This window comes from Amphiprion ocellaris, chromosome 13 (assembly GCF_022539595.1).
Source record: "Amphiprion ocellaris isolate individual 3 ecotype Okinawa chromosome 13, ASM2253959v1, whole genome shotgun sequence".
Lineage (NCBI taxonomy): Eukaryota > Metazoa > Chordata > Actinopteri > Pomacentridae > Amphiprion > Amphiprion ocellaris.
The window spans coordinates 35,172,456-35,195,831 of NC_072778.1; the positions used below are offsets into that span (position 1 = coordinate 35,172,456).

The following is a 23,376-nucleotide window of genomic DNA, read 5'->3' on the forward strand; positions in this document are numbered from 1 at the left end:
GTGCTCTCTTATATGAGACAACAGTTCAGTTCATTTGTGTGGGGTAGGTGTCACTTCCAAAACTGGGGACTAACTATTTGCTGTTGGCTCAGGTCGTGTTTGTCTTTGCTGGAAAACGCTGGGATGATCTGACATTTTGCCATTTTGACTGCTGGCTCTGACCGTGAGTCAGTGCTGGGGCAGTCGATGAAAGGGTGAGGGATGGACTGCAGAATTATGTGGGATACTTCAGTGGGATGTGCTGGGATGGAGACAAAAGAAAGACGAAGCCAGAGAGAGGAAATAGAAATGGAGATAAGCCCTTGCATAGTTTGGCTACTCGCTGTCTCAAGTGTTGATCTGCTCTTCTCTGAGCCTCAGGGCTTTAGCCTCAGCCTCCTCCTCCTCCTCCACAGCTCCCTGTGTCTCTCCCAGCAAGGAGCCCATCTGATCTGCCACACAGGCCTCCGCCAACTCTCATTAAACACTTTGGAGACTTAGACAAAAATACAGATGAGCCTCTCTAGCTTCACACTTTTCCCGATGAGAGGTGGGAACTCACATTTAGATACAAGGGTCATCGTGAGTAGACACAAGGAGGGTTTTGTTACTGGTGTCAGTTTGTCCAAAGCCTATATAATGTGTACGTTAGAAAATATGCTTGTGTGACTGTGCCGCTTTGCAGGAATCTTGCTCTTTTTTAAGTGTGCAACAACAAATGTCCATCGGCATTTCAACAAAAACTGCAAAACGACTAAGTTGGGCAATACAGAGACAAATTATAGCATTTGCATGTTGTTGCTTCCAAATTTAAATTGATTTGTTTCCAACGAATATTCACTCGGCCGACAGCATCTTTTATCCCTAAAGGATACAAACAGTGAATCCAAGAAGCCGTCAATGTGCTTAAGACAACACAGACAGCAAGTGCAAATTACACAGTACAAGTGGCTAAAAACTAAGTATATTTGTCTGTAACCCATTTCAAAGACAGAATGCTGAGAGTTAAAAGCACTAGAGAGCTAATAATCAACACAAAAATCTTAGTCTAGATAATTAATGAACTCTTGAAACAAGACCAGAATTAAATCATGTAATTTTAAAAATGCAGCTCGAAAACAAAGCCAGGATAGAGGAAAAGAGCCCCTCAAGGCTGACTTCAAAAAATTTAAGAACACTACTTCTGAATGCAAATGTCAGCCGTCTCTAAATAAATAACAGGATGGTCATCTGTAGCATTACAGCTAACCATGTCATTCATTCTCCTTAAGTGTCTGTCTCCTAAAATGGACCAAAATCACCATGTTAAAGTTGTTATTTAGTATGTAGCAATGCTAGGCTAGTCTTCTGGCTCTTGTTGAATATTACTCATACAGGGCAGCATCTAATCATGGATTCACACACATGCACTAAATATTAAAATATTTGGCTGCAAGACTAAAATATGCATCAATCTCATATAATGTTGACTCCCCTTTTGTGGAGTTAAACAATGAGAACAAATGCAGACAAAAAAATAAATAAATAAAAAAATAAAAATAATCATGGATTCAGGCCGGCAAATCATGTACGTGTGAATTCTGTGGACACCAAAACCTGCCGGCAGGTTTAAAAGACATATTATCTAAAAATAATAATAATGATAACAATAATAATTGACAAAATATTCAACATTTATCATCAGCAGAAGCTACATATACTGAACTAATTTTCAACTTTCCAACAGTCCTTAAATTACTCATCCATGTTGTACTGTTCTACTGAAAAAAAAAATCCAATATAAGATTCAAATTTCATTAAAATCACTTTATTCTACATGTTTGATACAAAAATTTGCCAAATATTAGCTGTTTGCAGTAATCAGATGCTCATTAGTACATGTAGGATGTCATGACGGTCAACTGCAATCAACAGCCATGTGACAAAAACTAAGGGAACTTTTTAGCTAAATTGGGTTGCACTGCAGCTGTGTTTACACAGAGCACATCTGGAAGTATAGCAACAAATAAAAAATGAGGTAAATTTAAAATAGTAAAATATCTGTGGTATATAGAATCATCTTTGTCAGTACTAGTAACACCTGTATGCTGTACATGCTGATTCAAAAGTTTTCTAGTTTCTGTAAAATAAATGATCAGAAACTAAACTTGTTTTCTTGTGATTTATGGTATTACACCTGTGTCATCCAGCACAGAAGACATTTTTTTGTAGTTCTGTCTACTTCTAGCTATGGTTGTGCTGTTTCTATTAGGGTGCCAAACTTGATATTGCAGTGAAAAATGAGTTCAGAGAGTAAAAGTGGGACAGAAGCAAAAAGGTACTTGGGGTTCAGAGGGTTAAACACGTATTAGATGCATCAAACTGAGGATTCTTATGTATTTAGAAGTTTTCACTGGTGGACTGTGTGTGTGCTGAATGACAAAATGATGAGAACTGTCAGTTCATCTTGGGGGGACTTCAGAGATGTGTCTGTGAGTACACAACAGCCTCGGTGCCGCTTTTGATTGGAAACAACAGCTCATCATCCACAGGCCCTGGTGTGGTGGACTCTGGCCTTGAGGGGAACCCTCTCCGGGTTCAGACAGCTGGGGTTGTCCCAGCCACTGATGTCCCCGTTCTCAGACAGGTAACAAGCAAGAAAAGGAGGCAGAGACTACCTTCTGCTGCCAAACATCAGGACTGATAGAGGTGTAAGCGAGGTCACGCTGCTCTAGCATCTCTCATCAAGACACAAAAATTGAGTTCTTTCTCCCCCAAACTCTCTGTAAACTGTGTTCACAGGGCACAATACAATTTTTGTCACAGCACCCTAATGGTTGAAATTACACACTTTCTCCTTGTGGAGCGAGTGAAAGATAGAGCAGGGAGGGGGGTGGTCTAACAATAGCAGCTTGGACTGACATTAATCTCTTTAAGCTCATGGAGGTCAGTATCCTGCTTTGCTGTGGAGGAATGTCAAGCATCCCTGGGCACCAGTCTAATTCCATTACTCATTGCTCCAACTCCAATAATTCCAAATCCATCCAGATCGTGACGGCACGTCATGCATTTGTGTTTCCTTTGTCTTCCTCCTCCTGCTGTATTCCAGCGGGCCATGTTACTTACACTCACGCTTGACATCTAGTGATGTCTTTACATGGGAGATGTGTAATACAACACCCTGATTCACTGAGGAAGATAACCTCTGTTTTAGGCAGGGAGAAGCTGCCACTGCCAGGGGTGTTGTATTTCCCTCCCTGCTATTTACCGAGCGTGGGAGATTTCTCCTGCGGTCAGCACGGCTGCAGCGCACCAACTATATGTCCGTACACTGATCTGCTGGCAGCCAAACAGCCTCCTCTTGTACACACTCAGGCTTTCTCTGCTTCTTTCTCAGTTTTCCCTCTTTTCGCTCTCACTCCGGGCTTTGTTCCCGTCTTCCTTACACTGTATCTGATTCCATCTGTCTCTAGCCCAGCTTCCACCTTACACCTCCGTTTTCCTTCCCTGCTCTCTCCCTCGCTATCTCTCCCTCTGTCAGGGGGCTAATGTGGGACTGCAAATGAAGCAGCTTGACTTCCATCTCAGGCTACCAGAGATCAATATGTGTTGCTCACCATCAGGCAGGACACTCTCTGCCTCTCCGACACTCTGGCAAGGGAGAATGGCCAAGCAAATGAAATGCCCTCCACTCCTCGCACGTAAACATGGCACAAGAGCCGCCATAATTCAGCGTTTTATTGCCTGTATTTACTACATAGCTTGAGCAGCAAACAATAACAAATGCACTAGCTGATGTGACACAATACCATGACTGGAGCCCATGTCTCTTCAAGCAGACATGCCTCTGAAATAAAAGTAAGGTCTGCGTACAGTGCAGAAGATCAAGTGATATGTGAACACAGGGCGACAACAATAAATCTCTTTCAGGATGAGGCCTTACTGTGAAGACTAATAGGCTCTGGCATTGCTGTCTAAGCAGTCTAATTGCAAGAAGCAACAGAAGCCTGACATCTAAGAGAAGACTTGGATGTGCTGGTAGAAAAAGAGCAGCCAAAATAAAGATGAACTGATGACTTCTAGATGCCAAAAAAAGTGCAAAAAGGAAGCCACAGGAAGCCAAGCGCCACAGGACAAAACGGGGTTGCCTGGGAGTTACCTGGACAGGTGGCCACACAGGCACTTTTCTGGACGTTCTGCCCCTCACAGGATGTGCCTCCATTCAGTGGCGTGGGGTTGGTGCAGCTCCGACTCCTCTTCTGCCAGCCACGCCCACACACGGCACTGCAGGACGACCAGGTGGTCCACGTGGACCAGCCGCCGTTGACTGTCAGACCAGCGCCAAGGAGGGAGGGAGGGGGGAGGATGGAGAGGGTGAGGTAAAGGTGGGGGAAGGTTGGAGGGAGGGAGGGATGGATGGATGGATGGAGGGACAGAGCAGCCAGGATTACCCGACATGCAATAAGGAAAAGAGGTGCGCTGCGGCAGAATAATCATGACTGCTTTTTACACTCTTTGGTTTCCACCCTGCAAGGTGAACAAATGGAAGAGCAATGCGGGGCTACTTCCTGCATCTGAGTTGGAAATTACGGCCAACTGCAGCGAAAAACAAAATGGCTTCGACCTGGAGCAGAAAAAAAACATGACCACTTGCCATCTTTCACCTTTCTCTAAGAAAGACACGATTGCTACGAAGTAACTTTCAAAAATCCCTTCCACATTCTACCAAGGCAATCACTGTGAAGCCATGCTGTTTAAAGCCACATTGTACATGCAAAACAACCCGTAGTCCTTGAAATTACCAACACACTGCTAAAAAATGCATGGCTGTTAGATTCCAACTGTCCTCGTCACACATCCACCACTGATTTCACACCAAGAATATAATTCTTCAAACTCAAAGACTATGTAAATTATAGAGAACACTGCAGTACATTTGATTGCTCTGACATACTGAAGTTCAAGCTGTTCAGAACTCTGAATGCTGAGTTTCTATTATTGCATCCACCTGTTGACCACTTATGCTCAAAACCAGAAATGCTGCTTTATCTCTCAATCACGGCATGTGATTATATTAAATCATGCTGCTTTGGTTCCTCTACCTACCGAGTTTCCCTCAGTTTACAAGGTACAGATTCCTGATTTATTGACTTTAACAGCGCCGTCGTTGCGTCTCTGTACATACTCCCTTCCTAATTTCCTCCTAACTCTCTCCTGTGCTTGTCATGGTTGAATCATTTCCTTGCCCCCTCTATGCGATTGATTGCCCGCCACAGCGAGGTAAATTGCCAGGCAACTCGGCCCCTGATTACCTCTTAGCACAGAGTGCAGTCACCAGCCAGGCCTTGTTAAAATGCATCTCTGGCCCCCTGTTGAACCCCCTTTGACAAGTAGCGGTTATTATGGCTCGCTACAGCTAGCTAGATTAACTAGCATGGCAGCCTGTGATGCTCTCAGCTAACTGAATTTTTCTTTTCTGCTCTAAGTTACAGCAACATAAGCCAACAAAACATCCTCCACTGTGATTTGGCCTCAATCAATACTGCACTGGTGTCATCTTATCGAGCACATAGCATGATGGGAAGAAATAAAACTGCACATGCAAATACCTTGGCATTTGCTCACAGTGTTTTTGCTTGACAATATAAGAAAGACAAACAATATGAACGTGAATGCTCTTGCATCGTCAGTTAAGCTCTATCAAGTCATTTAGCAAAAAGCAAACCAATTCTAATCAACAGCTTTTTTTTCTATTTCTAACGTCCCACGATGGGAGGAGTGTATGATAATGTCGGTTTAGACTGCATGCTCCAAACTAACACATTTTATTTGACACCAGTCACAGTGGAAACACACAACTCCATTTTCAACTGCATTTATAGCCATACAGAGCAGAACATGAGGAGCCCCTTCAGGCTCTGCCCAATATGTTGAATTAAAAAGTTAGCAATCAGAGGAAATCAGCTGAAGTGTTTCATCATAGAACCGAAATACAATAATCTCTGTTGCTGTCTAGTACATTACTATTGTTGAATACTGAGTTGATAACTGGCATTTATTAAGTGAAGTCAACCCAAGTAAGACATGCAGTGTTCCTGCTCTAGTTCATCTACCAACATGTATATGACTGGTACATAAAGGCTCAAATACTACACCACACCACAATCACACTTTCTATATTCATCCTTTTCCAATCAAAAATCTGGTGCTGCTTTTGTTGGCAGAAAAGGCAGAGTAACTGCGATCTTAAGTAGTAATTAATTTTCAAGTAGCGCCACCTGAAGATGATAACTGGATGTGTGATATTGCATTTAATTCAAATAATTCACGTCTTCAGGAAGTCTATAAATAGTCCTCACATCTTTTCAAGGCCCTTGGATGTTTCTCTTTAATACAAATGTAATTTTTTTCATATATTATGAGTGAGATGGACGTGCACAGCACACAGCAATTATATATTTGGAGTCTAGACAGCAAAAATATATGATTGTTTCTTAGCACGACTTATAGTCCATCAGCAGCTGTCTCAATTTTATTTTCTTTATTTAGTCACCTAATTTATTTATTGTTTATTTTTGAGTGTTGTATAAAACTTGCATATTTGACATACATTCAAACTGAATAAATAATATTAGTTAAAATAATAAATTCTCACTGACGCTTAACTGGGTGTCACATAGTGCCATAAAAAGTGCCTATTAAAAGGATTTACCTTACTGGGAAGCTTTCCCCTTTGATCACTTTTCAATATTCAGTTGTCATCAATATAATTTGTCTTTTTTGACAAGAATTTACAAAAACTGATTCTTTCATGTCAATGTGAAAACAGTAATCTCAGTTAAAGATATAAAATGTAAAATAAGTGAGTGCATAAGTTTTCATCCCCTTGAAGTCAGTATTTAGTAGATGCACATTTGGTCATAATTATAGCATTGAGCCTGTGTGGATGGACAGATCTCAGTCCCCCATGCAAATCTGGATACTGTGATCTTACCCCCATTCTTCTTAGCAAAACCCCTCAAGCTCCGTCAAAGTTGTATGAAGATTATGAGTGAACAGCTCTTTTCAAGTCCAGCAACAAGGTCTCAGTTGGACTGAGGTCTTGGCTTTTACTCGGCCACTCCAAAACCTCCACCTTGTTACCGTACAACCATTTCTTTGGGACTTTGGTTGCTTGTTTCAGGTCACTGTCTCAGCGAAAAACAAATCTGCTCCCACACTGCAGTGTCTTGCTGTCCTCCAGGATTTTCCCATGCCATTATTGCATTTATTTTACTCCACATTTGCTGCTGTGAAGTATCTCCAAGTCATGATGCTGCCACCACCATGCTTCACAGTGAGAATGGTGCATATGTGATGACGGACGGCCTGCTGTAGGCAGATTTATGCATGTGGCATATTTCTTCCATTTCTTAATGATGGATTTGACTGTACTTCAAAGGGATATTAAGTGACTTTTTTCTTTCATCCATCCCCTGACTTATGCTTTCCACTAACCTTTTCACAGAGTTGCCTGCAGCATTCTTTTGTCCTCATGGTGTACTTATAGCCAAGAGAACAGATTCACCAGCGACTGGACCCTCCACATTCAGGTGTTTTTACACTACAGTCATCTTTGTCACATTTGCTGCACAATTAATTGACATTTCTTTGTAGAAATTAGTTTTCAATTTGACATGAAATAGTTTTTTGGTAAATTCTTTCAAAAAAGCCAAATTCAACTGACCAGGATTCAATGTTTAAAAGCAAAAAAGAAGAAAACTTCTAATGGCGATTAATACTTTTTATAGACACTGTATTTGTGGCATATATTGTGTTTCATGACTGATGCATCAAAAAACAATCAAGAACTGTTGTTCTGCCTTTATGGCACATCATAGCAAATTCTTTTTCTATCAACCTCAACAAAAACAGACCCTGTGTCAAACACACATTTCTTACTCACAAAGTTGTTTTCATGAATCATTCCCATGTGATTTCCATCTCCTGTTTGCATGCAGATGAGAATTAAGCCAGGCTGTAATGTATGCAAAACTTCTGTAGTGCCAGTACCCATGGAACCCTCTGTGATAGAAAATATGCTGTTTCTCTGCATTTTAATAAAGGTCAGTCTGCTTATCAAGCCAAGTTATTATTTACAGTTTGCTGTTAATTCAATTTTTCTTCTCATACTGGATTCACTACAGAAGAGGGGGAAGATGGCAGCACCGACATCAGAGACTGCCAGCTTTGGCGGAACGGTTGCCAGTAACATTTTAAGTTGTGCTAATTAATGTGCAGATACTACTACTAACTCTTTAAGGAGTTATTTACACGTGTAATTCATTGCTTGATGAAAAACAAAGCTGACGTATGCAAGTTGTTACCATATGTCACATTGTTATTAATGAAACTTCATTGTAAAATCTGAGCGTAACAGTAGGACCGTCTCACAGAAGACGTGCACCCACGTATCTTCCATGCAAGAGAGCGTGCACGGGTTAATGCTGAAATGTGGGATAACAGAAGCAACACACAAGCATTGAACTGAGCTGTTTGAATCTTTTGAAGCTCAGTCACCTGCCATTAGCCTCCATGTACACAGTGTTGACATCAGTTGAAAGAAGTTATTACCTACCATAGACTAGGACTGTGGCAGAGGTGCTTTTGCGACGAGCAACAATGTTTTTGGCCACGCACGTGTAGTTGCCTGTGTCCGCCAGCCGGGCGTTTTTGATGACGAGATTATGGTCAGTCGTGATGAAAAAATTGGGGTCACTTGCTGGGTCGATCACATCCTCATTTCTCTGCCACTCCACCTGAAAATACATTTCAGCGGTCAAAATTCACTGCAACTCAATAGAAAACGGCTCTACAGCGGCCCGACGTTATGTGGATGAGAGCTTTCTCTGATGCAATCAAACAGACAAATGGAGGAACAGACATAGCTTGGTATGGTACTGAGATAGAATTAATTTATTTACACACCCTACTGATTTTAATATTGGTTCATTTTTGTGTGGGGAGAGTGCTGCTTTTATTGTGTAACTGTTGGATATCTCTGTAGCTGTTGGTGGTCTGTGAGCAAAACTGGTCATGCTTTGTGTAGTTTTTGTGCCCTCTCTTGCAAAAAGCCAAAACTGACGTTATTCCTTTTTTGGTGTACTCTCAGATTGGCTTGCTTGTTTTCTTGCTCTCACTTGACCTTGTGCTGTCTTGAGAGAAGCAACGGCATAGCAGCATTGTTGTTGGTATTACTGCCAGTTGCGATACCGCATATAATTGGGCTTTTCTTCCTCTTGTGCGCTATCCCTGTTTTCTCCCCGTGGTGACTTCTGCTCTGATGTTCTTTTCTGTTGAACTGCGGTTGGCACCTTCCTTCCCATTTCTCTACCAACTGTCCCTACACAGTTGTGCTGTGATTGGCCAGTCGGCAGTTTCTGGTCTCTGGGCTGTCTGAGTGGCTGGCCTAAGCTCCTCTTGTGTTGTTATTAGAACAGTTAGTGCCTATCTGGGACTGGGAGGATCTAGCACACGAGGTGAAACAGCTGGCCACGGTCTGGTCCTCGAAACACAGACACACATCGCCGAGAGACGCGGAAATAGAGAGCGATGGGGAGAGTCGAGCAGGACAAGAGTGTAAGAGAGATACAGTGCATGGAGAGACGGCTGAGAGATACAGAATGAGATAGGGAAAGAGTGAGGCAAATAGAACCATTAATTATGGATAGGCCTTTAGAGATGCCAAACGGGGAGTGAAGCCTCCAAGCCTATCCTGAGTGATGTGACGAGATGATGTGATATACGGCTTCTCAGAGATGTAAGAGAGATAATAAATCAATAATGGGGAATAATTAGAGGTGTAATTTATCCGTACTGGGTTTTCTGTTCCCCGGTGGGGCGGGGAGAGAAACCAGGGAGCTGATCCTGAGCCACTTTTTACTTTTTGTCCTCGTGGAGAGGAAAGGGTAAACGGATGCTAGATGTGGGCCTAAAAATATCTTCTGTACCCGTGTCTCACCTCGGCTTGTGGCACTCCCTCCGGGGGATGGCAACGCAGTAACACCTCCTGGTCCAATGCCACCTCTTTACCCTGCGGCTCCTCCTCGAAGTTCTTTCTCAGGTCTTGTTGAAAAAACAAAAGGATGGGGGAGAAACACAACCAATTAGGGTATTTGCGAGAGCTTGTGAGATTTGAAAAATATACTTTCATCTAGAAAACTAGGCCTGGTGATGTTTTTCAAATCTTCCACTGTTGACATGACCACCACAGGCCTCACTGAACATGTCGCACACTAGTTGGCCCCTAAGCCACACTGGGATCGGTGGCACCAACCATGTTGCTTATTACAGGCTGCCTGGCTGGTTCAGGGATGCTTGTCTGCTGCCAGAGGGGCCCGGCATCAAGCAAAAGCAATTGCATTACCCCTCACTCCCACCCACTCTCCTCTATCCAGCATTCGCCAGCCCCCAGCTTCCATCTGTATGACGGCTTGGAGCAGCCACACGAAAACAAAGCCCTGAGGCGCCTGGACAAGAGCTCCTGCAAGCCTGGCTGCCTGCATGGGGCTTCACATTACGTCTCATTGAACACTCCTAGGGTTGCACCAAGTCCTGCTATATATTTGTCTGTAAGCAGGGATGGAAAATTACACAGGTAAAACTGGCAATGCTTACTTCTTGTGGGGAAAATAAATGCAGCTCTGTTTGCATCAGATAGACCTGACAGGACGATGATAGCTGGCGGGTTGGCACAAATTTGATGTGTTCACCCCGGGTTTTAACTCAGAGTGAAGCAATGTGTTATTGTGTTGTGAGGGGCTGAGGGTGCGGCTGTGAGCCGCCGGTGAATTCCTTTAAACAGATGTTGAGCTTGTCCTGACCAATCATACTGAGAGAAACGCTAAGTCAAGCAGAGAGACTTTCACGACATTCAATTTAATTAAAGCTGATACAATGGGACTGGAGGAGACTTGAGATATAACAGTCTTGGAAGGCTCAAATGTATGTGAGCATATATGTGTGTGCGTGTGAATATCGCGACTGTACATCGTTATTCAACCATGTGTGTCCTTATCTCATCTATCTGACTTTGTTGAGCTCTCAAACAAGGATGGATAATGAATGTGTGTTTTCAAAACGTCTTGTGGTTTGGAGACAGTGCTGCGTTTGGCTCTGCCCGGAATAATACATATTTATGTGGGAATTAATAGGCAGAATGCTTTAAAATACTCAGATGTAAAATGGCTTCTTCTAATAAAGCTTTTGAGGCTGCAGCGAGGGATGTGTCTCTGTTCCCCAGACAGATTTATGATTGCTGCACAGCAATAAATTTCAAATCTGTTTTTATTCCAGTTACTTTCATAGGGATCATTGCTGATATACTGTATCTAGTGAAAAATATGCTCATGAATACTCAAATTTAGTGTTCCACTTTTCCTTTTTTTTGTGGCTGCCTTCAAGCAGATGCATTACTTTCTCATTCTCCCTGCCAGAGTCTGATATTTTCTCCCCATAAGTAGAATCACAGGAAGATGATTTAACTAAATTGTAATCACTGTAACACTGTGGTGCAACAGATCATAATGTTCTCTGGGCTAATTGTTAAATGAAAGTTAGTCCCTCCCCAACCACCCAAAGTGAGAAAATAATGATGCTAATATCCTCTTATTACATACTGACAAGCAATACGTAAGGCCCCTTGTTAGGCAGCCTTTGCATTTCTAATAACAGTGATCATTTTAATAGTACGCTCACATGCGATCCTGATATAAGCTTTCTGGCTCTTCTGGGTTCCGGTGGTGCTCCAGGCGACGCACTGACACCAGTACTCATCGAGACCGAAGATCTTCTCCACCTGCTGTCTGGTGATGTCAATTGTCACCTGCATGACTGGCAGCGCTGCAAAGTAAAGAAAAAATGCAAGAAACAACAGTCAAAAAGGTGAACGCGGAGGAATGAATTTATCCCCATCGGCTTGTTTGACGGCAGCAAAAAAACAGTTAAATGACCGTAAATGTTTCTCAGCAGAAGAAAAACAAATGAGCTGAACTGAAACCTTTAAGTGCAATTTTGTACCTTGAACCAAACCGGCAAAGCAATTTAAAAAAAGAAAAAAGTCATGGAGAATAAACAAGCAGGGAACCATAATCATATATAAACAGAGTGCTTGTTAACTGAGGAAAATGAGAAGAGAGCCTCACAGCTATCCTCGGTGTAATTTGGAGGGCGTTAAAACAGCAACAGTTGGGAAGGAACAAGGAAGCGTAAAACAAACACTCTAAATACAAAAACACTCAGCATAACCTGCGTGTCTATTATTAAATCCAAGAAAGGGGGGTAAGAGTTTATAATCTATGGAGCATTTTTACAACAGTATACATATAAGAGGAAAAAAAGCTTTAGTACTTTTCCATAAGAGAGAAAATAGTTCTCTAAACAAAGCAAAATTGGGATGAAATCCATTCTGCTAAACCGTCCAAACAATACAGTGTTGTCACAGTCAAGCCTTTTTCTGATATTTGAGAAGCAATCTGTCGTTTCATTTTCCTTTGACCTTACATTTGGGACTTGTAATCCAGAGGTATTTTTTTACATTGCGCTGCGACCTTGATCCCCACCATGCGCCCTGCTTTGTCTTTACTCTGATAAAGAGATTGCCATGTTTTTCTTAAGCTTCCAGCTCTCTCTTCGTCTTATCTTTTCTCTTTGTTGTCTTTTGGAGAGAGGTGTTCACATGAACACAGCTCATTTCAGAGTCACAGAGGACACATCTTGGAGACTCACAGCAGGAGCATATACACTGCAGTATATTTAAATCTCAATGGAAAGCCACTCTTCAACTGACATTTACATAAAAGCACTTTGTGACACACTCCTCACACACTTGATCTGTCTGCAATGATCATTTCCAGCTCCAGACTGAAGCTTGAATAAGTGCCCCTATCACGCCATTAAACCTATACAGCGCTTATCTAAAGCACTTGTGTGGATACAGAGCATTCATCAACCCCAAAAGGCTGATTTCTTTTTGTAAACAATTTCAGATTTTGCCGTATTTGATCGCAGTAATTGTGAGTACATGCGCAGTGACTCCAGCCCTGAAGCGCCACTCTGAGCATCAACAACACTGTGCTGTGTGAAACAATTCACCAACACGCTCTTGTATGTGCTTCACTTGCAGCTAATTTGAAAAGAAAGAAGGAAAAGTGATATTTCTATGTTTAATAATGGCTCTAATAAATCTGCCAAAAAAGTTTGATTCATTTCAAACACACGACTGGATTTGTGAAACCCTCATTTAATCTCTTTCTTTGTCTTTCTGAAGTCCAACTCTTCTAATAGATGCGTGTGTGTGTCTGTGCTGAGTGTGTTTGGCACAGGCTGAGAGAGCACCTAAAAGCTAAAACAAATGGCTAAAGTAACAAAATGGGCACTACAGAGAATGAACAAATGGAGCAGAAGAAATCCTCCTTTTTCCTTCAAATCAGCAACATGGCAGAGATTCCCCTGAAAACTTAGGGACTGAAAACTATGTGCTGACAACAGGACCATTCAAACTTTCTATAGATGCCATCCAAGGACATTCTTGTAGTTATATTTTCTATATTCTAAATAAAAAGTCATCCACAACACAGACAGAAGTCTAACAAAGCAGGAGAGTAACAGTCATTTTTGTTTATTTACTTTTCTACATGCAGTTATGTGCAATTTATATAACTTGGCAGGGATTTGGAAGGGAGAATTTGTGCGTTTTTCTCATTCTACACTATATGTGTGCACTTGCTATTATGTATTAGTTCTGAATAAAATCTATGAAATGCACATTGCATATGGATACAAGATGGCAACAGTTGCAGGGTGAAAACTAAGGCAATCAATATGAAACATGCCCCAAAACCTGCAAGTTAAATGAGACTAAATTCTGAGAAAATCCTCGCAGCCGAGAACAATGGAAATATCTGATGGCCCTGATACAGACGGAGCTCACAGCAGTTTATGTGCAACATAGTTCGGAAAAAAATATTTCTGAATACATACATCTGAAATGTGGCATTGAGCTGCGTTGGGTGCTCAGTATGGCCCCACTCACAGTAGAAAATTCATTTGATTAATGCAAACCTTCCTTCTTCTCGGAGCTAGAGGGTGAAAGGAATAAAGATCAGTATGGAGATGCAAAGCATGAACAATAGCAACCTGAGGTGAGAAATCCTAAGAAGAGCAATTTGAAGCTCGGCTTGCCAGGGTAATTGCATTCTGTTTCCTTATCTCTTCCTGTCTTCATAATTACCTGCTTTCTGTGTCTGACACCTTCCAGTAACACTGCTGTGAGTCACTCTGTCCAATTTCACTCCAATTAATAAGTAGGACAAAATAATCTCATCACTTTGTGAGCAAAATACGGCTATAATTTTATAGCAGTTAATAATGATCGGACAGGCTGCTGTTTACAGACGTTTCCCAAAGTCTGCACCATTAGGACAGCTGTAAGTGAAACAAAACTTTATGAACATCACTCACAGGTGACTGATAAAGAAACTACAGTATTGATTCTTTGAAAGCTACCTGTCTGAAAACTTACCTGTCTCCGGCACACTTCTCACTCAGTTATATTAATATCGATTTATAATGGCATGCTCAGCTGCCTTCAAGGTATTTGAATGAAAAAGAGCAAGAGGAAATGTACACTTCCTTTTCCTGCAAGATAGTGAGCGTGCACTTACCATCCCTGTTAAATGATAATTAAAACATGACACGATTCCCTCAGCCTTCGGTTTGATCTGCAGCCCATTTATAAATGAGCTCATATCCCAAACCTCAGTGAAATTACTGTGAAAAATTTAAAGGGTGATTATGTGATTGACACCATGTGAATCCTGGGCTTATAACTGGAACCCTGGTGAGTTTATTTTTATTGCGGTGCAATGGGGCAACTCAGCGAGCTGTGCTTAACCATAATTTCTGGAAAGTACACATCCCATTTGTAACATTGCATGGAGCGGCTGAGAGGCAGAGGAAAACATGCATAGCAACACCAATGCCAATAGCAGTGGAGTCAGATCCTTTTAATACCACTTTACATGCAAAACTCCCCGTCGAATAAAGGTTAATAAATACTGAAGTTCATCTTGGCGAACTCATCTGTCAAAGTTCTGCACCGTGCCATTTTCATCTTCCAGGTTTTTCTGGTTTTACTAATACACCAACCCTAGTTTAAGTCCCTCTCCAGTCTCTGATTAAACCGCAACAATTTATGTGTCAGAATTATACACGTAGAGGTTTTTTTTACCATGAAAATAATCCCTTCATGCCTTGAAATGCCTCAGATGAAAGTCCACATCATTGCTTTGTTTAGAATATGCAGATCTGTGAAGTTCCTGTGTTACGATGCCGAATCAGAGACTTAGATGCAGGACAACAGAGACGCGACAGGCAGGTGTTGATTTTACATTTTTTATTACAAATATACAAAAACAACAATAGGACGTAACATACGGATGCTCACTGAAACAGGATGGTAGCATATAACGCGTTAGCATGGAACAGAGCCCCTTAAAGGACCAGAGGTAAACTCAAACCAAACCCTATACACTAGCACAATTAAGCAAAGACTGACCCAAAACTTGGTACAACCAAGGTATTGGATTAACACCACTACTGAGAATTCAGCACAGAGCAAAACTACCAGAACACTAGAATTATGTGACTACCTTAGCTTTCAAACTGAGCTGGCTGTTTGAATGAGCAGGGACTTTAACTGTCCAAAGCAGGGGACTGAAGGTGGGAGGACTGAACGGGGGGTGAGGGTGTGGTCAGGTGTGAATCGGAGTCCGGACAGGTGTTGCAAAGGTTGACAAGAGGATGAACTGGGATCGGATTGGATCTTTAGGTTTGATACCTACGAAACCCTGAAAGTCTGGATCCAGACTTTTGAGACTGTCTTTGGTACACTGCAGTTTGAAGGTAGAAAGGCTCAGTCATGATGTTCATTGTTTATTTCACTCATAATACATATTCTAGCACACGCTACCAGTTAAAAGTTTGGACACACATTCTTATTTAATGGTTTTTCTTTATTTTCATGACGATTTACATTGTAGATTCTCACTGACGGCATCAAAACTATGAATGAACACATATGGAATTATGTAGTAAAAAACTGTGAAATAAGTGAAACATGTTTTATATTTTAGATTCTTCAAAATAGTTTTGGTTACTGCTTTCTACACTCTTGGCATTCTCTGGATGAGCTTCATGAGGTAGTCATCTGACTACCATTAAATGAGAAGGCGTGTCCAGACTTTTGACTGGTAGTGTACAACAAACACCATCACCTGGTAATAAATAAATAAATAAATAAATAAAATTAAAAAAAACTTGATCTATATCAAATTGAGTCCAAAATATATGATATTTTAAGATAAATACTCATTTTTATTCCTAATTCTACCATCTATTAAGAAAAACAGAACAGTAACATTTGTAGAATTAATGTTTAATGATTTAAAGTATTACTTGAAGTATTTTATGCATGGAGGGTGGCAGTGCCCTTTTCTGTAGTGTGTGTACACAGGCTGCATGGAAACCCAGTTTTAGGTGATTTATTAGGACAGTGCAATGCAAGGTGAATAGTAATAGCTGAAGACTAGATAAAGTTTAAAGAGATTTTAGAGAGTAAATATGTGAAAGGGAAAAAAAACCTGGATTCTTAAATTAGCAAAATTCCTAATGAAAATTACACCCATGATGTACTGCGATTTACATCATTTGAACACACACACAATTGGCAATCAGCAATCTGTGCGTGAAGCAGGGAAAGAGAAAATGCAGAATTTGTATCTAAAAAGGAGCATCTGCAAAAGCAGCAGTCTGTGGGCTCAGGCTCAGAGAAACCAAAGAAAACCTGTTCTGCCTCAAGACTTCCTGAGTTTTAAAAAATGAAACGGAAGGAATAAAGAAGACTGGAGGAGATGCAGAGTGGTTGGGTTCGTGAATAAACTGACCTTACTATTGTATGCTGGAGCTTGTTGCAAAGTCTTGAGGCAATCGAGTACAATACGAGCTATTACTGGAATCCACTGGCTCATGCACACACAAGCACAAAGGACACATATGCATTTACTTGTGTTTTATTCTAATCTGTGGCAAAGACAAGATTATTTACACACGCAGCCCACTGAAATGTGCAACAAAAAGGGAAGAGGTCATATTATGAGAGCGCAGACATCTTTCTCTGGATGTGTGAGTTGTGGGTTGGATGAATCTCCCCCCTGAGCCAACAGGGGCTCAACACACACAGGGTAAACATCATCGGACTCAATCCCGGGGGAGTCGATATTGGGCTTGTCTGAGTGCAGGACTTTATTTTTCTCTCCCTCACTCTTGTTTTCGCAGGCTCTGACCTCAATTCCATAGGGGTCATTTGCTTATCAAAGGCAAGGACTGGAACTTGCAGGTCCCGAGCGCGTGTTCATTGTGACCAAGAAAATTCAATTAGGCGGCATCCCTACTGTGTGTGGCTGGGATTCATCAGTGGATATAGAGGGATTAGGGTTGGGTGACTCTACATCAGGGGAATGCACCATTTCAAGGGAGAGAGTTCACAATGGATGAGGGGAGACATCACAGATGAACGCTTTTAAGAATGCACTGTCTGCACATCCTGGCAACCAGTCAAAAGCATACTCTAAAGTGTTTCATTTCCTCCTGTGGTTCTGCTTTGTACCAGATGGCATCAGTGTCATCAACGACACCACAAGTGTCCGAAAGCCTCCTTTCAGGGAGCCGAGGACGTGGAGACCAATTTAGCTTTGCGACATGAAAAGAAAAATCCAGACACCAAGCCAGGTTATCAAAAACACAGTCTCAGAGTTAAAATCAGTCCAAAGGCACAGGCACCTATGCAGTATTTCCATGTGTACATAATCCAAAGTTAACCCCGGGTCACAGAGCCAAGGACATAACTGCCTTTTCATCAACTCTTCAAACTTCCATTACCATGTAAAGCAGAGTGGTGATGGGTGGCCCACGCTGGCTGACGTGGAGAGCTGAGAATGGCAGGTGGCGCCATAAGCGTCTGTCTCCTAACAAGGATAACGTGGCCTTCTGAGTGAAGCATGGCTCTATTAAACAGCAGGACAGACGGCAGCAGAAGGGGGCGGGGCGACAGAGGAGGAGCGGCCGAGTTCACGAGTAGCACAGCAGAACCTTCCATTCAGGGATGTTGGTGTGAGGTTGCGACTCGAGTCAGTGGGACAGTGTTCTAGGTCAAGGCTCTGCCTCCGGTTATGACCGGCTTTTCAAGAGCTTCTTTTGATTGAGCTGTCCATTTTCCACAATGAATGCACGCTGCAAGGCCCCCGCTGATGCTCTGAATGTCGTTACAGATTATTCATGGCTGACAAACAGGCGAGCAGGTAGCGCTCCAATCACTCCGGCTGGGTTCAGCCCAATGCCACTCCAAGGAGACTCAGGTAGAGCAGGAAGAGTAAATGGTGCAGGACAGAAGAAACACTAATGAAAGTCATGAGCTGAAATGTCTGTTCTGATGTTCTACTTCTGGTATTAAGTGACAGGATTCATGTGTCTTTAACTCTCATAGGGTCCCATCCACATTACAAGTAACTAGTATTTTTTTGTTTTTTTTACACATCTTTAACTGATCCAGACACCTTTACCATTAAAGCATATTGAATCTGAGCATTCAAACATTTTACACTAACAAACACAAAGGGCCTTTAAAGAGCAAAGAATAAATTAAACTGAAAATAAAATCTGCAAAACCAGACTCCCTTCATTAGGGAGGACAGATGCATTTTAGGAAGACAATTTCCCTCGTGTTTCCCAGACACCACTACTGACTTATATTCAAACACAATAACACACTATTTCCAATACAGTTTAAAACTGGGGTCGACTTGGGATGGATAATGGATCTGATAATCAGCATTTTTCTGATTATTCCTATCATTATTTACCCATAAAATGAGCTGCTTTGACTCTGCTGCAGCTGCCTCTGTCGGTCTGGAGTCCCCACTCTGCTGCCTTGAGCAATCACCATCTGTTTGATTGGTTACAGGACACAAGTAGCAGCCTATCAACACCAAAGGATAAGTGCTGATGAGTCTATTTTTATTAAACATCTCTAAAACTTAAATAATCAAAAGCATTTCAACACAGTTTCATGTTGGATTTTCTGCTATGCTCAATTTTGGAAACCAAGATTTTAATTTTTGCTGCCATTGTTTTGTATATTTGTTCTAAATATCGGTTATCAGTCTCCTTGACTGCTGACTGATTAATCCTCTATTGAAGCTGGACACATACTTAAATTTGACTTTATTTAATACAATGCTTTCATGTAAGTTTTAAAGGCTTAAAACATTTGTAAATCTGATCATTTCAAACGGCATTACAGAATATCTCTGTTTTGTTTTCTTTGTCAACATCTACGAGGTTACTCGCTAATTCCATGCCTCTAGAACAATATCCTTTTTAAAGGAAAATGTCAGTAACTGTGCGCAGGAATATCGGCACACACACAGTTTATAAACCAGTAAATGCAAGCACCTTCATATAACTTGATCAATGGGTCTTATTGCCACTTTACACATAGTATTCCAGTCAAACAGTGTGTGTCCTCTTGAACATGTGCAGACTAATGCATTCAATAAGGAAGCAAGTCTTGGACAATAAAAGACTCAGAAAGCTCAACAGTGTGACAGGATAGCTCATCCCTGGTAATGATGACAGTGAAGCGTCGCTGCAGGCTACAGTTCTCCTGTCCAGACCGGCCTACAAGCCATCTGACTTGCCCCCTTTCCTGAATCCCAAATACCAACGAGTGCTGCCAAATGACAGAGCCCTGCAGGCGTCCCTCAATACATAATGATAGCCCCTTTTTATATTCAGTGGCATGCAATTTAAAAAAAACAAAAACAATCATTGATTAGGTCTTATTTCAAACACAGAAAACACACACACGCACACACAAAAAAGGCAATTATGTCAGATTGCAGGTTGAGTTTCTTTCATAGCACTGTTTTCAGTAGTTTCAAATGCAGTCCTACTTTTACAAAGATAGTGTTCAGTTTTGGTTGACACTTCCAGGGAGGCAGAAATGTAACTGTATGGTTGTTATTGTAGTTGCAGCTTCCAGTGGTTTTGAATTAGATCAATAAAAGATGGATGAAGCCAATGTAAAGTCCCTTAAACCCGCATTCTTTCTAACAGCCAGCAAGAGGAGACTCCTCTGATAGTCAGATTATAGAGACGTCTATAAGAAAATGACTCCATTCTTGCTTAATTTGTTACTTCAGTAAACATTTTTCAAATTAGTTTATGGTTTCAGTGCTAGCTTCAAATGTCTTTCAAATTAGGATGGTGCTTGCTTGAATATTATGGTCTCATTTGGAGTAAATTAGATAATACAGCAGGATGTGATTTAAGGTGGGGCTACCTTTCAATTGACAGGACATTACTGTATGGGAGTAAATAGTGTCTTTGAGATCTGTCAGATCCACTAGCAAACTGGTAACATCTGGTTTCACAGAGCAAGCTGGCGATGGTGTGAAAATGAAATCAACCTCTTGGGTTACCATTTATTTATATCATCTGTTAATACTCAGTTGCTTACAGCACTGGTCATTTCCAGGGAAACAAAATTCTCATGTGTTCAGAGTTACAGCGGGACGACTGCTTACAGTAATGTCAGATATGTCTCATCTAAGGAGATAGCGTTCGATTCATCTCTGCTTTGTCTAAAGAATGTAGGACTTAGAAGTTGATATTGTATGAAAAGCTATAAGATAAGGTTTAAACTTAGCAACTATTTACAAAACTAATAGCAGAAGAGCTTGTGTTCCTCATCATACTATAAATAATCTGTCATTCTTTTTCTTCTTTGGGGAAAGAGAAGTGAGGTCTCTTTCCTATTGCAATAATGTATTTTTATTCTCCATATTACATACAATGATAAATATACCAACGGTGTGTTTGGTTTCCTATTAAAGGATATTTGAGATTGTGTTCACTAAGATGCGTGCATATTTCCACGACAATGGCCAAATTCAAGGCTTCTAAACATTAGTCCACAAACCAGTGACTGGATGACATTATATTAACCATATTTAAAACATCAGTAACAACATCAGAAACACATTTAAATATAATGCAGTCTGGTACATCACTACTGTCAACGACAACCTGTAATAATAATACATTCATGTAATGTATACGGATGATCAATCACTCCCTAAAGATTTCATTGCCAAGACACAAATCTACACTGAGCCAGCGCTTCTTCTTATCAGCAGTATCATCCTTTCTTTTATCACAGTAAGTTTCTTGAAAATGCCAATAAAAATGTCTGAAATCGCCTGCTGGTATTGTTATTTCTATACATATGCAATAAAATAAAATCGGATGCATCAAAGTTACAAAAGCAAGAGGTTACTATAAAAAAAAAACTTCAAGGACAAAGAGCATTTTATGAATAAAATTCCAGCTTTATAATATTTTAAAATAAGACTATCACATTCTAAAACATAAAATATCTAAAAATATGATCACCCATGAAACCTCAACCATAAACAAAAACCTGAAAGATGCCAACAGTGATATTTCTGCCACTAACTTCCTGGAGGGAAGCCAGCGCACATTTCAGTAAAAGTGATAGAGATGCCTTAACCAGGTTACTTTTCAAACAAGATTTCACGACTGAGAATGCGTCCTACTGTAGCACACTGAGGAGGAGACCACGGCAGTCAACGAGGGAGGATGAGATTTTGAGTGAGAATTACTTGGGCTCAGTAGTAGTAATGAATAATAATGTACGCACTTTGCATGCCCTGATAGAGTGAGATCTTCACTCGGCAAGAAATTTCACTGCCATGTTTGTCTAAGTGCACAAAGAATCTCACGACGACACAAGAAAAATGAAGCTCCAGTCGTGTTTATGCTGCACAGGTGTTCACAGGTTTCGCAACATGATAATGAATTGATTTACAAAACTTCAAAATAGCTTTTCTGTGTCACCGAGCGCATGAAAAGTAGGTTTCTACTTATATGTGAAACATTCACACCTGTTTGCTCACCGGCATGCAAACGCTACGACTGATTGCATCAAGAAGACGCTAATTCAAAGCAATGGATTTTTCTACTTACACTGTCCCTCCATAATTAGTTTGCCTAACCTTTCCTTAATAGTACACACACACACACACATGCACACACGGGGCTGTGCTGTGATTTACCACAGTGCCCTTACCAAAGTGCCCTCGGTGTAATTACTCTCCATCCAATATCCTGACCCCGATGATTGGCAAGAGCAGAATGTTCTCGATGCCACAGTCTTGGTCTGGGCTGCCAGAGACTGGGATCTGCTCCTTTATCTCCCACACACACCTTGTCCTGCCGCAAATGAGAACACGTCAGAGGTGAAGGCATCGAGCACTTTGCCTCTGCTTCCATTACGTTTTGCAGAGCGCGAGGATCTGATAGAACGTTACCCACATGAAAGCCGTGATAATGTGAACGGGCTAACATGTTTCTCTCTCCCTTGTCTGACATGGCCTTGGGCGCTGAAGTAAATAAGGAAAGCTGCTTCAGGTAAGCCAGCCTGGCTCCCATCTGGTTCCCGAGTGCTCTGTGCCATACAAATTGCATTAAGGTTTTCCCATCCCTCCCCGCCAATCGGTGTCGTCTCTCCTGGGCCTTTGGCCGGCAGTGTTGTCTGAGTTAGAAGGCAGAGGTTTTTTGGTAATCCAATGAAGGTGTAGGCGAATGTAAATATTGAGCACAACAACAAACAGCACTCAGTAAACAGCCTGAGGGAATACAGAGGCTACGAAAGTCTTTCTACCAAACTGCTTTTTTTTCTCTACAAGTTTGAAGTACTAAGATTCTTATTTGTTCTTTTAATAACATACAGTATATATGGATAATGACTCACATTGTGGCTTCTACTAAATAAACATGTTGGTATCTATGCATGTCAAAGTTTTACCTTTTTTAAAATACAAATGCTGACAAGCATTTCTCTACTTTGAGTTCACATTTTCGAAAACCTTTTTGACATTCAGCACAAGTTGAAAATGCACTAATGCACCCAAAACACTTCATGCACATGTCAGGATTATCTCTGACAGCACAGACACTGACAGAGTTAGTCTCTCAACAAGAAAACTTTGTCATTCTGACCTAAAAACACAACAACAAGTAGCAATATTATTTATAAGTCTAACTATATCTTTAAAGTAGATTTAATTATTCAGAATTCTGCATAATCCAAGTTTCTATTAAAACGTAAAAAAGGGATCTTTATGTATTTACTGTGGTGCCTCACAGAATATGTTTTTCATATTATGCAAATTTTCATAGGAATTCCAGCTGCACAGAATAAAATAAGCAATTCCAACAATGCAACACAAAGCTTTACAT

The 23,376-nt window shown here is 41.1% G+C and overlaps 1 protein-coding gene across 5 annotated transcripts in view; it reads right to left on the reverse strand.

Moving 5' to 3' along the window:
• unc5a (unc-5 netrin receptor A) overlaps positions 1-23,376 on the reverse strand; it is a 140,963-nt gene that overhangs the window by 37,090 nt on the left and 80,497 nt on the right. For 3 of the 5 annotated variants that reach the window (XM_055016837.1, XM_055016836.1, XM_055016838.1), the window contains exons 3-6: positions 11,695-11,838; positions 9,959-10,062; positions 8,576-8,756; positions 4,118-4,285 (exon numbers count right to left, since the gene is read on the reverse strand). In XM_055016837.1, coding sequence (XP_054872812.1) covers positions 4,118-4,285; positions 8,576-8,756; positions 9,959-10,062; positions 11,695-11,838 — 597 coding nt within the window. The remainder of the gene's footprint in view (positions 1-4,117; positions 4,286-8,575; positions 8,757-9,958; positions 10,063-11,694; positions 11,839-23,376) is intronic. The other 2 variants (XM_055016839.1, XM_055016840.1) reach the window with 1 other exon arrangement.